Source organism: Vombatus ursinus, unplaced genomic scaffold (assembly GCF_900497805.2).
Source record: "Vombatus ursinus unplaced genomic scaffold, bare-nosed wombat genome assembly UNPS02014818.1, whole genome shotgun sequence".
Taxonomy (NCBI): Eukaryota; Metazoa; Chordata; class Mammalia; order Diprotodontia; family Vombatidae; genus Vombatus; species Vombatus ursinus.
In genome coordinates this window covers 33,443,953-33,461,398 of record NW_020954596.1, presented here as the reverse complement: position 1 = coordinate 33,461,398, position 17,446 = coordinate 33,443,953, and the positions used below count along the sequence as shown (strand labels likewise).

The window sequence follows — 17,446 nt, the reverse complement described above, 5'->3', positions numbered from 1 at the left end:
TTGTTATTTTTCATCGTTAAGCAGATCAGAAATCGTTTTTATAAACTGAAGTATCTTAGCTATATCTTCAAATTCAGTTGGGTGTCAGCACCATTATTTCAATATGTACAACATTTTAGCAGTTTTCCATAGCTATAGCCATGAACTGAAAAGCCCCTGGGTCCTGTTCCTATTACGAAGCCTCCCACCAGTGAGTTGAGATAGGATCCGAGGAGAAAACAGTCATAGCATGGAGATTTAGTGTTCTTAAAAATATCTGAATGTCCTCCCTTCTTTCAGGGGGATGATGGGTGCAAATCATTGCTTGTACTGTCCCATAGTAACTATTGCTTGGTTTTGATAAACTCTTTTTTCTTTGCTGTGAGGAAGGTCTTATGGAGTAAGTGTTGGGGTATATTAGGAAATGCTTGTGGTATAAAAAACAAAAGGCATCTATAAAACTTAGCACTTTAAAAAATTGTTGGGTAGGGTGGTTTATCCAGCTCTTTCCAATGCCAAAAGAAATGACCAGTAATGGGCCACTAGGTAAAAGAAAGTGAAACTTGACTGCATCCTTCCATGGAGCCAGAAGAGTTAAACCTTATCTTTAGTTTCCCAGAGGCAGCACCTACAGATTATCTGATCTATTTAAGAAACAGGCATCAAATTGAACATTTTTGTGATTGCATCTCAAACCTATCAGTTGGTGAAAAGGGAACTTGGATCTCAAGGTCTAAGTAAAATATTGAAAGTGAGATTACTAAGAATGGTATTTGTTTAAGGGTCAGGAACATGAAAGTCGAATAGACCCAAGAAATGGAGTGAAAATTGAAAGTAATTGATAAAGACTATGCAGAATTTAAGACTTCAGGAAAGGGAGAAAATAGCTTTAAGTACCAAGATGAAGGAAACCATAGATGACAAAGTCAGAGAGTTTTTCAAGGCACCTAAAGGGAATATTAATTAAGAGCCAGCGAATCCATTTAGGCTAAATAAGATAAAAGTCCAAAACCATCTCTCTCATTTGTTTATTTATTTATTGTTTTGCTTTGGAGTGTGAAGATATTTGGAGGGGCATAATTTTGGTACTTTTGAAATCTCTTGTGACAGGAGTTGAAATACTTCCTTTTAAAGTTGCTTCAGGAAAATCCTCCAAATAAAACAAAAACAAGTTGTTGGGTTTTTTTTTTTTCACAACAAAGAAAATTAGATGATTGTTAAATCATTTCTGAGTCACCATCTATTTTTGTAGGAGAGAGGAGAAATCAATGTGGATATATAAGTGGTCATGGACCAAGGGCCAGCATTGGAGGCAGAAAGACTTGGGTTCAAGACCCGCTTCTAACACATTGACACTATCATTGTGGACAAGCCACTTAACCTCTAAGATGTTAAATTCCAGATGAGTTTCCAGTCTGGAGTTTCCTTCACTGATGAATGTGTGTGTGTAGGTGTACATATGTATGTGTGTGTGTATATATGGTATGTATATATGGATATATGCATATATATGACATGACCATCAAGTAATGCAATCATTAATAAAAATCACTAGAAATTATATATCCAAATGAGTTGTTCTTGAGTGTAATCACTTGGATGACAGTAAAATTACATCAGGAAGGTGAGTTGTTCAGAACATTATTAGAATTCTTCAGAGTCAGTTTATAAGTTACACAAGGAAATCAGTCTCAATAATTTGTAAATATACCTGGTCTGGTGACAAAAACAATATTATCCAACTTTATCATCAATTTGTTCTTTTAAAGATCTAACTCTGGATAACTTTTCCTGTTTGTAAAAGTCAAATTCACCCACAAAAGGTAAAGAAGGAACTATAAGGCAGTGGGAAGAGCACTGGATTTGGAGTCAAAGAACCTGGGTTCAAATCCTGGTTCTTCTGCTATCTGTGTGACCTTGGGCAAATCTCTTCACATCTCTAGACCTCTTTTTCCTCATAAAGAAGATTCTTTATAAGAATATCACACAATGATATCATACATTGAGGGGGTTGGACTAGATAAGAGATGTTTAGCCTTGTTTATGTCATGGAACCCTTTGGCAGTCTGTTGACCTTTCTCATAATAATGTGTGTTGCCTGCATTCATAATTGGTGCAAATGCCAAATTTCAGTTAGTGGTTAACGAAAATAGAGGTGTTTTTTCCCCATCCAAGTTTACAGATCCCCAGATAGCTATCCATGGACCCCCAAGGGGTCTGTGAACCCCAGCTTAAGTATCCCTGGACGAGATGATATTAAAGCTCTCTTCTAGCTCTAGAGTCTATGGTTTGCTACCATTGAAGATGTTCAAAACAATGTGCCCAGGTCAACTCTGGGAGCAGATCCACAGGAGAAGAACCCAGAGTGTTTGTGGCAAAGGTGGTATCATGGTTTGTCAAGGGGAAGGGACCAATTTAGATTTAAAAGTTCTGACCTGATTAAATCCTGAGCAATAAATTAATTCCATTACTTTATAATTGAGAGGAAGCATAGTGTAGTGGAGGGAGTGCTGAGCTTGGAGTTAGGAAGAATTAGGTTCAAATCCTACTTCTGAAACTTATTTGCTCTGTGACTATAAGCACGAAACTTAAAACTCTCTGAGTTTTATAATAGACTTTTAAAAAAAGTTTTATGTAGATAGCCCTCAGTGTTGGTGGAAGGAATGTCCACAAATCTGACACAAATGTCCACAAGTCTGACAAAATCAGATTGAGACACCTATTTATATAATGGTATGACTAATGAGAAAATACTCAAATCAACAAGCCTCAAAATGCTTATCATTGGGTCCTAGTCAGTTTTTGAGGGGGAGAGGAGTGCATTTCTTCTGACAATTTCACAAGTTAAACACCCTTTGAGTCATCTATTATTAGTCCATTTGCTAAAAAATGTTCTGCCCTTTTGCAGAATCCTAGGTAACCGAGTGGCAGAGCTGGAGAAAAAATTGAGAACTTTGGAAGTCTCAGGTTTGTGGAGTCTCCCAGGTGAGTAAAAACTTCATGAAAATTATTGACTGCAGTGGTTTTCTTAAGTGACCATCATGTCATTTGCATAAGAAGTCTTAACCTTTTTAGTATTCTTTTATTAAAAGAATATCATTGCTGGGACATACAAAAGCATTTGGATGTGTAAATCACAGGTCTAGGACAGGAAAATGTCATGTGGTAAACACAAGGAGCATTCACAGTGTTGCCAGAGGAAATACAGAATAGTTAAAGACTACTTGCAGTATTATAAACTTAAACTGTATCACTCAGAGTGCCTGGCTCTATTTCTACTTTCAGTAAATACTATGGTTTGTATTGCTTGCATGTGCTCAGTTCAATCATTAGTCCTAAAAAGTACTGAAAGAGCCCACCAATCGACACCCTCATCCCCTATAACCCTTGACAAAAATTCCAACCTGTTTCTTTTCCATTCTTCAGAGGTACAAAGCTTGGCTTTCCTGTGGAGGTTTTTCGCAGTTGAATTCTCAGAGGAAACTCCTTCTGCTGTTCACTTCAATTAGCTATATTTATCCTGTTCATCTGAGAAAAGTACCCCCTTCATGAGACCACCGCCAACTAGTTCCCTTCACATTTAGCCCTCTTAAGCAACTTATATTTATCATTCCACCTCTTCTTTTCCCTGCTATCAAAGTCATGTATATTTTTAGTTACTTAACCTTTCTACACCAACCAATCTCTCCTACCCCTTAATCATATCTGTTGTTTTCCTCTAATGCATGATAACTCCATTCATGTTCTCCTGAGAGTTGCACAGGATGGGCAGGCATGGATAGGCTATTTACCTTGTTGGTGAGAGTGCCCACATTGATAAGACCTTAGATCCATCAAAGTAACTGAAAAAATGGTCAATTTCCTTAGCCAATAAGTAACAGATAATAATAATAAGTTTTCTTACTCTGACTCCAAATAGTTTCATCAGATTGCCTGGGGATAGGGAGGGGGAGCAGTGATACATAATTGGAAATTTCCAATGACAACTTCTCAAGCTTTGTGTCAAAATATATAGCATAGCTCATTCAAAGTGAGGGCTCCCTTGAGAGGTAAATAGTCCACTTCTAAGAACGTTTTGCAGAAGTGAAAGCAGTATCATTTGTGGTGGCTTTTTAAAAAATTCCATTGTTTTAATCCAGCCATGCAAGCTTATCAAATGCTCCTCACTCTTTATGTTTTGGTGTTGTGATATTTTTTTTCAGCATGTATTCCCAATATTTTACCACGTATGTAAAAAGACTGAAGTTGAAGAAATGAATGCTGAGGGTTTTTTTTTCCTTTTCTAGCACTTTTCTGTTTGAGTAAGACAACAAATTAATATTTATAAAATAACAATTGTCTCTTTCCTTCTTTCTGCTGCCTGAAGGCCTGAGCTACAATGTTTCAGTGGGATTCAGGAGTAGGTTCTATTTGAAATGTCTTTTTATAGCTATTTTTTAGCAATAAGTAATATCATTGCATGTAATTAATTGGAAAGTGTTATCTGGACTGTCTTGTGTCCATCGGATTAAGATATTCAGTTGAATTAAAGGGTCTCAAGGGAATTGGCCTCTCTTTGCCAATATACAGTAGTAAAACTGGACATGAGGCACTTGGCCAAATGAATTTACCCTGTGGCCATGTTTGTCTTTAACGCCAACCTTAATGAAAGCAGTGGGAGAGAAGAAGGGGAACGAGAGGGGAAATTTTCTTCAGTTTTTCAAAATTATGTGCTGACAGTGGCATTGCCTTTCCTTATGCAATGGTAAAAAGAGAAATGTCAAGGTATAGTAGTTCTCCAACCACTGGGAAAGGAGGAGGAAATGTTCCTTCTGTCCTCATATAGGTCAGTCTGTTCTGTTGAATGGTATTTCCATTTGTCTCCATTTTAACCAACTGAATTGTAATGCAATGATTTTTGGTTTTTCAAGTGAGAGGCAAGTTAGAATATTCCTGCCACTGATCTTCCCCCTCCCAGGGGTTTTCAGAGACTTGTATACTGCTTCTGATGCTGAAATCAGTGCCTGCTACAAACCATTCATACAGTAGTATCTACCACATATCTACCTTGTGGATATCATGTGACACAGTAGCCGAAAAAAAGTTAATTTGATTTGACCTTATCAATAGAAGCATACTCTTGTGGGCAAGACCCTGCTCTGGATAGACAATATTCATTCAATTCTGGACACCATATTTAAGAAAAGATATTGACACATATGAAATGTTGAGAGAATAATAGAAAATATAAATTAAGTGCTAAATTGTATAGTAGTTAGGAGTTCAGAGAAGGGAGACATTAGTGTAAGCTGGAATAGTTGGGAAAGTTTCATGGTGGAAATAGGGACTTGAATTGGGCTTAGGTGGAATTTGACTGGGCAAAGATCAAAAGCTAAAACAAACTAATCATTATATTGAGGCAATGTGGTACAATGGAAAGAGCCCTAGACTAGGAGTTGGGAGTAATTGATTCTAATCCATATTATAATCCACATTTGGTCACTGGCTAGCTGTGTAATCTTGGGCAAGTCCCTTGACATCTTCAAGCCTCAGTTTTCTCATCTATAAAATGGGGGAGTAGACCTAGATGAATTCTAATCTCCCTGTAGAAGGTAAATTCTCTCCCTGGGAAAAAAAGCAAACAAACAAACAAAAGAACAGTTTTGTTCCCTGTTGTATCCCTCTTAGGAACTTAGCATGGCTCCATGCTTAAATGAATGTTCCCTAAATATTTGTTAATAGTTTTGAAAGAGGGCACTAGCAATGGAATTTCAAAGGGATCTGACCTGGTGATTATCTTGCTAAACAAAATATAAAAACTTACTATAAAGAGCTTGAGAATTCACAATTTGAGAAAAAGAGAATCTCAGAGGATATTTGGTCCAACCCATGTCTGGCTATGAATCCCTTCTAGGACTTATTGAACTATTCTAGTGACAAGGGATATGCCAACTGGATGCTTCCCATGCAAGTTTGGTTCAACCCTAAGTGTCAGGAAGTTTTCTTTACACAGTGACAAAAGCTGGCTCTCTGCAATGCATGCGATTGCTCCTAGGGCTCCTCAAGGGCCAAGCCCCTCCCCCCTCAAATAAAAGCCTACCCTCTTCTACATTATAACTCTTCAAATGATTGAAAACAGGCACCTTGTGCCTTTTAAGCGTTGTTTTCCCCAAACTAAAGCATTCCAAATTTTTTCAACTGTTCTCTTATAATCTAGTCTCCAATCTTCTCCCTGTCTGGTTTCCCTCTTTTCACCTGTTACCATTTGTCATTATGACATCCAGGATTGAAAAAATATCTTAGAGGTGTTCAGAATGGGGAAGAATAAAGAAGACTTATATCCCTTGTTCTAGGAACTATGCTTATATTATTTTCACATGCAAGCATATATATCTCTTTTCCTATTATAGTACGTTAGTTTCATTATTATTGAACAATGATTTTTTTTTTTAATTTGGTGAGGCAATTTGGGTTAAGTGACTTGCCCAGGGTCACCCAGCTAGTAAGTGTCATGTGTCTGAGGCTGGATTTGAACTCAGGTCCTCCTGACTCCAAGGCTGGAGCTTTATCCACTGCGCCACCTAGCTGCCCCAAACAATGATTTTTTTAAACCAAGGATAGGACTTTCTACTCTGAATTACTATTACTAACTTCTTCTACTACTACTACTACTATTGATAAGAATAGTTATTTATAAAGCACTTTAAGGATTGTAAAGCACTTTGCACATATTATCTTATTTAATCTTCACAACTGCGCTATATATTAATAACTTCGTTTTTACAGACTATGGAGCCAAGACTCAGAGAAACCAACTCATGGTCTTTGTTGTTGTTCAGTCAATTCAGTTGTGTTCTACTCTCCATGACCTAATTTTATTGGCAAAGATACTGGAGTGGCTTGCCATTTCCTTCTCTAGTAGATTAAGATAAACAGAGGTTAAGTGACTTGCCATGGGTTACAAAGGTACTAAGTGTCTGAGGCCAAATTTGAATTCAGGTCATCCTGACTCCAGGCCCAGCTGTTTGTCCACTGAGTCACCTAGCCATCTCCTAACTCATGGTCATACAGCTGTAAAATCTCAGATTTAAGATTAAATCCTACATCTCTCCTGTTGTTACATCTTATTTGATTCTGACCTTCTTTCTAGTCTGAGACCTTTATTAGACTCTTAACCCTGTTGTCCAGGCTATAAACTGTCTCTCCCAACTTTGTATCATCTGCAAATTTGGTAAGCATTCCACCTATGTTTTCAAGTCATTGATAAAAGTCATTTTATGTAGCGCTATAACTATTAAATGGTACAGGGCAAAAGACAGATCCACAGGGCACTCAATTAAAACCTTTCCAATACGTCATTGATCCATTAGCTGCTATTCTTTAGAGCTGTTCATTGAACTAATTGTGGACATTCCTTACTCTACCGTTATCTAGCCCATATCTCTCCATTATGAGTCATCCACAAGGAGAGCATTGGAGTCTGTCAAATGGCTTGCTGAAATAGAGGCAAATTTATCCACAGCTTCCTCCTGATTTACAGTGCTAGTAACCCTGTCAAAAAAGGAAATGAGGTTCATAAGATCATAGATTGAGGGTTGAAAGGGACCTTAGAGGTCCTAGAGTACAACTCATTAATTTTACAGGTGAAGACACCAAGATTAAGTAGCTCCTCCAAAGTCACACCAGGTTGTAACCTAGGTCCTCAGACTCCAAAGCCAGGGTTCTTTCCATTCTCTGTGCCACCAGGATGTTCTTAATAAACCTCTTCTGGCTTTTAGCAATTACTACTTACTAGCTTTCTAAATCTTACAAACCATTCCTTTAATAATACATTCTGGAATCTTCCCAGAAATCAAAGCCAAGCTTATTGTCCTATAGTCTGAAGATTCTAACCTTTTCACTTTTTGAAAAACAGGTTAACATTTTCCCTTCTCCAGGCCCTGTGGCACCTCACTCATTCTCCAGTTTTTAAAGGTCACTGACAAAGGCTTAGCAGTCACATCTGCCATTTCTTTCAGTAACCTGGGATGTTATTCATTGCACCTGGTAACTTGAACTTATTGAAGACAGCTAGGTGTTCTCTTACCATATTTTCTCTACTTATCTTGGATTTTAGTTCCCTGTAACCATTTTTGCTAACACTTTAATCTGAAGAGCCTTGGTAGGGAATACAAAAAAATGAAATGAGTTGAATAATTCTGTCTCTTTTCTTTCATTCGTTATTACCAACCCATGGACATCAAGCAGTGGATCACTGCCTTCTTTGTTCTTATTCCTGCTTCCAGCGTAGTTTTTAAAAGCTCTTTTTGGTTGTCTTTTACATTGATTGCCAATCTGTTTCTTCTGGCCATCAGTGGTCCTGACACTATTCTTGTATTTTTTAGAGTCATCCTCTATTACCCACCTTTGTTTCCATCTTTTACACATCTTCTAAAAATCTAAGGTGTTTGCTGAGTTCATTGTGGATCCATTCTCTTTAGATAACTCTGCCTTTCCTTCTTTGTTGGAATTATTTGGGTCTATATCTTCAGAATTTAATTCTTAAGAGTTGGAGAATTTGGCTTTTCTGAGTTGGAAAGGCTAAAGAAGATACAAGAACTAGGTTTTCTGTCTTTCTCAAGGCTTTTACAAAGCCTTGTAGCTGATGTCAAAGACAACATTCTGGGGACTTTGGATGGCACTAGATGATCTTGGACAACTACTTCCATTCTGTGAGATTTGGTTTCCCCGCCTATAAAAGAGGAGCTTGAACTATTATTGATGTTCTCCAAGGTCTGTTTCAGCTGTCTTGTCATGATACTCGATTTTTGATCAGTATATCTAGAAATCAAGCATTCACCTACTCATCTATATTTGTGGTAAGCATAGGTATATTCACAGTAAGGGGAAACCTGATATATATACACTTGAATTTATATGTAGACATTACGAATATATGTACATGTGAATCAAATTTATTCATGCACAAACATTGTCATTCTACTCACTCCTTTCTATTTGTTGCAATTTAAGACATGAGTTTTTTTTTTTTTACTCCTGTTCCACTAAGAACTGGATCAAACCTGGGAACAAATGGCCATCTGATTATGTCTATGTTTGGTTATCACAGACTTGCATTGGAGGTATTTACATGGCAGGATTTAAGTGTTTCTGCCATCTTGTGAAGGAGAAATGAATCTTGGCAATTTTAATTATGACCAAACTCTTAATGTAATGATTTGCTAGAGCTAAAAATTTTATAAAGGTATATGATTTTTGCCCTCTTAAATGATTAGATTTATATTCATATTCAAATTCATGAGAAAATGGGTGTTGGCTGTGTTGATGGGTTTAACAAAAGTTATCATAATTCTAGTCCTTTCTTGGCTAGAGACCCTTTCAGCAATGAGAAGGATCCAATAGAATGTCCCAGTGATGTACTGGATACCTCTTTCAGCATTAATTATCAAAGTCATTCATTTATTCATTCACTCTTTCATTTATACATTCATTTAACAAACATCTAAATGCTTACTATGTACATTTAATAAGAGTCCACGTTAGGTAATGGGAGCCATTTGAAAATTTTTTTTTCTGTTTTATTGGACATCACAATCAAAGAATTCATCCCCTAAAGGCTAACTTTCTGCTAATGAGCTTCTCCAGACTTGGCTAGACTGGTCTTGGATAGCAGACACATTCTGTTGTTGAGACCATATATACATTTTTTCCGATTTAGCAGAACCTGCAATAGCTTCTTTTCTGCTGATCTAGCGTGGATCACCTTAATACCAAACTGAGACACCAGAGTAAAATTGTTATGGAAGGAGGAGCTGGAAAGTTGGGTAAGACAAAATCTTTGCCTTCAAAGAACTTAAAATTGAATACGAAAAAATAAGAAAGTATACATAAATATATATATATATATATATATATGGATATATGTAAATTACATCTGAGAGTACAGTGTGCTATGAAATCAGATGAGGGAAAATCAGTCAGTCAACAAGTGGTTACTCTGTGTCAGGCACTATGCTAGAGTGGCACCACAAATCACTCTTTGCAGTGAATATGTCATAGAACAGATAACATTTGAGCTAGGCATTGAGGTAGAATTTCAACAAAGACATGAGCAAAGGTGCTAACTGGAGAGAGTGCAGGACTATGGTCAGAACCTGAAAGAGCAAGTGCATGTTTGATAAATGGTGAATGGTACAGTTTAGATGGAGTGGAAGGCACATGAGCAGGGGTGGCATGAGATGAGTCTAGGAAGGTGGGTTGGAATTGGATCCTAGAGGATCTTGAAGGCCAGGCTAAGGACTTTAAAGTTTGAAATTTATGTGATAGGCTTTGGGGAGTTGCTGAAGGTTTTGTAGTATGCATTAGGAAAACTAATCTCACTGTGATGTATAGGGGCCTTGTGGCTCCCAGAAAGCTTTTAGGCAAGAAAATATTAGAGTGATTTGGGGATTCAGAGTGATTGACCAAGTTAGTAGAAAACCAAAAAGAATTTTGGGTTATGTGAATTCATAGGCTTTAGAGCAGGAAAAACTTTAGAGAGTGTCTAGTCAATTAATTAATAAACATTTATTAAGCACCTACTATGTACCAGGCACTATGCTAAGCACTGGGGATGCAGAAAGAAGCAAGACAATTCCTGTCCTCAAGGAACTTACAGTCTAATGGGATAAGATAACATGCAAACAAATATATACAAAGTAAGCTGTACACAGGATTATTAGGAAATAATTAAAAGAGAGAAAGCACTGGAATTAATAGGTGTTGGGGGAGGCTTCCTGGAGAAGGTAGGATTTTAGTTGGGACTTAAAGGAAGCTAGGGAGGTCAGTAGTTGAAACAAAGGAGACAACTTTCCAGGCATAGGAGACAAATAGAGAAAATACTTGGGACTAAGAGATGGAGTATCTTGTTTGTGGAACAGACAGGAGGCCAGTGTTGCTGGATCAAAGAGTACTTGTTAGGGAATAAAGTGCCCAACCCACTTATATTATAGATGAGGAACCTGGGGCCTAATATTGGACAAAGAGTATTGAGTGTTCCATATATATACAGGAAGTCACAGTCAATGTTGTGGAGATAAGGGCCAGGTAGGTGTGGCAAACATGGGTTTTTCTATGGCCTAACCCTGTAAAGAGTTAGAATACCTATACTTGTTTACATATGACTAGGTTTTGCCAACATTGTTTGAGGGCTAAATATTCAGTCTCTTGGCAGGCTCAAGAATGCCTAGTTTCAGCCCTTGTGGAGAGAGACACAAGAAATTGACTTTGCAGAGTGCATAGTCAAATCTCATTTAGCAATACCTGTCTTTTTTTAACTGGTTGGGGTACTCCCAGGCACATTGCTTTTAAGTAGGGACAATTGATTACATTGGCAATTTGGTCAATTGTAAACTCTAATTTACAGTGACAACTCATTTATAGAGCCCTTTAAAATTTGAAAAACACTTTCTCATGACAACCCCATGAGGTAGGTTGTATTAGCCCCATTTTATAGATAAGAAAATGGAAGCTTAGAAAGGCAAAATGTCCAAGAGCTGGTTAGAATACAGAAACATGGAAGAAGAATCCTCTTGGGGAAGCCTCAGCATAGCATATTCTGGAAGCTTCTGGAATCAGTAGCAACCAGTAACTACAGCTGACATTGGGGTTTTGCATTTTACAGAGTTTCCTTCCAAATGAACCCTGTGAGGTAGACCATGCAGGGTATTAGCTCTATTGTAGACATGAAAAAATAAAGACTCAGAGGTAAAGAATTGCCATCAGGGACTTCTCTGGAGTGCTTCCTCGTGAGACAGCATCTCATAAAATCTAAGGAGTGGCTGTGCTGGGCATCTTTAGGATGGTTATATGCAGAGCTGGATAATCAGGAGGGGCTGTGGAAGTGGAGTGACCCTCTGAGCATGCAAAACAAAAGAGTCAGCCAATACACCCTGACCATTCCCCTCACCCACCCAAAGCAAGAACAAGCATTCATATTGACAAAGAAGTCACTCTTGCTCATAACAATTCACATTCCTATAGACATTTAAGATCAGCAAAACACTTTCCTCACAAGAATGTCATGAAGAAGGTAAGGCAAATAATTATGATCCCCATTTTACAGATGAGGAAACTGAGGCTCAGAGAAATTAAGTGACTTCCTGTAGGTTACCTAGCTAGCAAATGTCTGTAGCCTCTTGGTTCTAAATCTAGTATTCTTTTTATTATGTTGTCTTCTCTCTCCCTCAGTACTAGACTTGCTTCAGTCACCTGCTTTAGAAATCCATGTGTGCACGTGTGTCATACACACATATATATATATATATGTTCTGTATTTATATGTCTGGACAGTGAATTCTTGCTGCACCCTCTACTTGAGCACAGTGTGATTCCCTAGTCACTCTAGACAAAGCTTTTATCATTCTTAGACATCTTCCATGCCTCCTGGCTATGGATTTTCTCCTTAGGGATCTGTTAAAAGTACAAAGGAAATCTGATTGTGCTTATTGTGACCATGACTTGTTTGACTTGGTAGTGTGATCAAAAGAAGTTGTCCAAGCTTTATCCGGACATTTAAAATTATCTGATTTCACCCAGATCACAAAAGCCAGGCAGTTTACTGCTCCATTTGTAGGACTTCTTTTGACCTCACTACCAAACCAAATGAGCTACACAGCCACTAAGCAGAATTATTGTATTATTATATATTATTATTAATGACGTCTTCCATTTGTCCTGGCTATGGGTTTTCTCCTTAGGGATCTGTTAAAAGTACAAGGGAAACCTGATTAATATGTATAATAAAGATAATCAGAGTAGCAGTCCCTTCAAGTCTAAAGGATGGCACCAGAAAAATGTCTGACCAGAAAAACACAAAACAAAACAAAACAAAAAAAATGATGGGCCAATCACGTACCAAGAATGAGAAACAACCAATGGACTGTCCACATGTTCCTTTGTTAGCCATTCAGTGTTAAGAGAATTCAAGGAAATCCCCCAATGCACTGATTGATGAATTTATTAGCGCACACAGACAAGAGTCACACCAGAAAGCCAGCAGGCGTGGTTGGGTTGCAAGTGCACCATTGGAAGGAATACCTATCTTGATGGTATCATCATCGGAATACTTGCAATCAATCAAACACCAATCATTTATTAAGCATCTGCTATGTGCCAGGACTGTGCTAGGCTCTGGGGATACAGATACAAAAAAAAAATTTCTACTTACAAGGAATTTGCATCCTAATGGGGGACATAACCAGTTTACATGTAAATATGGACATACGAAATTCAAAGTAGTTAAATACAAGGTAGTTTGGGAGGGAGGTTATTAGTAGTTGATCTGACAAAGAAAGGCTTCATGTAGAAGATGGTGCTTGACCTGCTTCTGTAAGGAAGAGAGAGAAGTGATTGAAGGGAGGTAACAGTGATGAGGAATTGAATTTCGGGCACAGGAAAAGTATGGTGCAAGGTATAGAAACAGGAGATGTCATGGAGTGTCCTGTGAGAGGAACAGAGAGAAGGCCGGGTTGTATGGACTGGCACGAATGAAGGAAAGGAATGTTCAAGGAGGCTAGAAAGATAGATTGGGGCTAGATTATAAAGGATTTAAAACACTAACTGGAAGAATTTATGTTTTATTCTAGAGGCCATAGCGAGCCACTGGCATACATAAGGGACAAGGTCAGCTCTGTTTTTAAGAGAAATCCCTTCAGAAGCAATGTGTAAGTTGGACTGGATTGTGGAGAGACATCAAATAGGGAGGCCAGTTTGGGGGTTGTTGCAATAATCTGGGCAAGAGGTGATGAGGGTGGTAGCCACTGATGTAGAGAGAAGGGCTCAGATCTGAGAGGTGTTGTGGAGGTAGAAATGGCAGAATTTAGCAATTGATTGGGGTAGGAGAATGAAGAATCAAGGATAATGTTGAAGTTACAGACCTGAGAGGCCTGAAAAATGATGGTGCCTCAAATGGGGATGTTTGGGGGAAAAGTAAGGTTGGAGGAAGGGGGAAGATAATTGGGACATGTGGAGTTTGAGTTGTATCTGATGCATTTAGTCTGACCTGTTTTTGTGTTGTTCAGTCATGTCTGACTCTATGTGAAGGTCCGTGGGGTTTTCTTGGCAAAGATACTAGAGTTATTTGCCATTTCCTTCTCCAGTGTGTCCTCATTTTACAGATGAGGAACTAAAACAAATAGGGGTTAAGTGACTTGCCCAGGGTAATACAACTAAGTGTCTGAGGGTGGATTTGAACTCAGATCATCCTGACTCCAAGCCGAGTGCTCTATCCACTACACCAACCAGCTATCTCTAGTTTGACATGCACCAATGTACCAATACCAAGCAGTGGCTCATTTGGGGCTGATGCTCAGGGAAGAGACTGGAGCTAAACGTATAAATCTGTGAGACTTTTGTGGATGTGTGGAGATGAAGCCTGGCAGCTGCTCCTACAAGGTGCTATGGTCACAACCACTGAAGACCAAGAGTCTTGTCACCTAAGTCTTTGGCACTGACCAAATCGTTCAACATCAGAAATTGATGTGATTTTATCAGTGGAAAGAAGAAGCATTAATATTTGCTTTGCTATTACACTCTAAAACTATGAGACTTTCCCATATAACTTTGCAGCTGAAATCTTGCATATGTGCTACTGATCCCATTGAAATGGGAGGTCCTTGAGACTTACTTCTCTATTTGTACCCCGAAGGCTTAGTACAGTGCTTTGCACATAGTAAGCACTTAATAAATGCTTTATTCTCCATAGAACTGATAATTAAACCCTTGGGAGCTAATGAAGTTACTGAGAGAGAACGTATGTAGAGAAATGAGAGGAGAGGGCCTAGAAGAGAGAACCTTGAAGTATACCCACAATTAGAGGAAGCAATGTGTATGGTGAACCAGGAAAAGAGATGTAGAAATAGTCAGGGAGGAAAGAGGAAAACGAGGAGAAAGAAGAAAGAGTAAAAAAAAAAAATTAGCCAGGAGAGAGTATCTTGGAGGAGAAGGTGGTCAACAAAATCAAATGCAGCAGATAGGCTGAGAAGTCTAAGGACTTAGAACAGATCATCAGATTAAACAATTAAGAAATTATTGGTAGTTTTGGAGAGAGCAATTTCAGTTAAGTGATGAGGTCAGAAGCCAGGTAGTAAAGGGTTGAGGAGTGAGTGAGAGGAGACAAAGTGAAGGCAGTGAGTGTAAACACCTTTTTCTAGGATTTTTGCAAAAAGGGGGAAGGGAAATATAGAACAGCAGCTTGTGTGGATGATCAAATCTACTGAAAGATTTTTAAGAATTGGGGACACTTGAGCATAATTGAAGGCTATAGAGAAGGAGCCAATAGATAGGAATGGGTTGAAGATAAGGAGAGGGGGGATGATCGAGGTTGCAATCTTCTGGAGAATATGGGAGGGGATAGGATCAAGGGCATAACTTGAATTGGTCTTGGCACAGAGAAGGGCCACCTCATTGTCGGAGACTAGGGAAAAGGAGGCAGGAGTTGGGGATGATGTCGAAAGACTTATGGAATAATGAGAATGGGAGAAGAGGGAACTTAAGTTAAATAGGCTCAATTTTCTCAAGTAAGAAGCAAGATCTTGAGAGAGGGAAAGGGAAGGGAGAAGCATGAGACTCAGTGCAGAAAGAGAAGTTTGAGAATGGCTTCTGCAGGGAATGAGATAGGGAGTAAATTAGGTAGGAATAAAAGGACTGCCTTGCTGCAGTGAGGACCCAGGTGAAGTTGGGTAGCATGAATTTATAATGTACCTAGTCAACATGATTGTGTGACTTTCTCTAGCTTCAGCAGCATGTGAATAGGAGCCATAGAGGTGAATGGAGTCATTCAGGGCTGAGGTTTGGCAAGAGATGAGCAGCACTAGGACAAGGTGTGAGGATTCAAGGGCAGAGGATAGTATAATGTTGAAATTGCTAGCCATAGTATTTTTGGGGGGGGGGGGGTTAGGCAATGGGGTTAAGTGACTTGCCCAGGGTCACACAGCTAGTAAGTGTTATGTGTCTGAGGCCGGATTTGAACTCAGGTCTTCCCGAATCCAGGGCCAGTGCTCTATCCACTGCACCACCTAGCTGCCCCCTACTTGCTCTAATATTGAGATTGAGAGGGGGAAAGTGAAGTCAGAGCAGGAGTATTGGCCTGAAAAAGTACTGAGGGGTGGAGGGATTGGAAGTCTTGATGAAAGAAAAGGATTTAGGAGTGTGAGATGGAATTTTAAGAAGAGATGGTAACCTCTAAGAGAAGAATGTTATACTTTCTAATTAAGGAAGTGGAATATATGTGGATAATGGTAAGCTCCAGAGTGTGACCACCCACATGTGTGGCTGAGGTGGAATGAAGGACTAGGTCATGGGATTTAAGAGGCTGAGTGTTAATAAGCATGACACTGATGCCAGCACCCTCTTAGTTCAGGTTCAATGTTCGAATGAGATGAAATGCTTGACAGTCACTGAACATTTAACAAAGGAGGAGGTTTACTTTGCCCTAACACAGCTAGACTATGCAACAAGGATATGGTACCACTTAGCTTCTCCAGATATATCCCCTCATCTCCATCTTGAAATTCATCTGGTCAGTAAGTCATCAGAGTATGATGACTTGTGTGATCTCAGGCACCCCAAAAATCCGAGAGGCCCCACCTATGTGCAGCTGGGACTTTTTATGCACTCAGGTCTCAGTGAGGGCTACTAGATGGAAGGAGTGTGAGGGAAAGCGCTCTATGATGAATGGAAGTTTGTTCACTATGGAACAGGAGTTCCAGAGGGCACAGTGGAAAAGGTGGGATAGAGATGAGGTAGGGTAGATGAAAAGGATGGGAATGAAAGAATGGGAGATGAAGATAGACAGTAGTTTGATTTGCAGGGACTGCAGTCAATTAATACAGGAATAGGTAAAGAAATGAGGTGGAAGATTGTCAGCCATAACAATAATAGTCAATGACTGATGAATAGTAGAGGTCACAGTTTCCAAGAAGTTGGGTTGTTCTGAGGCTCAAATGAGGCAGTATATTGTAAAGCACTTTGCAAATCTTGAAGCACTATGTAAATGGCAGTTATTTTTGTTGTTGTTATTATCCATTTTATGCATGAGGAAACTGAGGCCCAAAGAAATCAAGTGACTTGCTCTAGGTTAATAAGTGGCAAAAAGCCTGGATTTGAGCCTAGGTCCACTGACTCTAAATCCAGTAATATTCTTTCCATTAACTTTTTTTGGGGGGGGAGGATTGGCAATGGGGTTAAGTGACTTGTCCAGGGTCACACAACTAGTAAGTGTTAAGTGTCCGAGGCCACATTTGAACTCAGGTCCTCCTGACTCCAGGGCCAGTGCTCTATCCAATGTGCCACCTAGCTGCCCCTCCATTTACCTTTTTACAAGCTTTCATACCTGTCTCATTAGTCCTCCCGGAACCTTGGGATATAGGTAGGGCAAATATGATCATTTTCATTTTGCAGGGAAGTTCAGAGGAGTTAAATGACTTTCCCAGATTATCCCATCTAGTCA

General features: G+C 39.0%; 1 protein-coding gene across 3 annotated transcripts in view; it reads left to right on the top strand.

Moving 5' to 3' along the window:
- Window positions 1-17,446, top strand: part of CCDC149 (coiled-coil domain containing 149) — a 144,351-nt gene that overhangs the window by 116,940 nt on the left and 9,965 nt on the right. For all 3 annotated transcript variants that reach the window (XM_027836306.1, XM_027836305.1, XM_027836307.1), the window contains one exon: window positions 2,888-2,964. In XM_027836306.1, coding sequence (XP_027692107.1) covers window positions 2,888-2,964 — 77 coding nt within the window. The remainder of the gene's footprint in view (window positions 1-2,887; window positions 2,965-17,446) is intronic.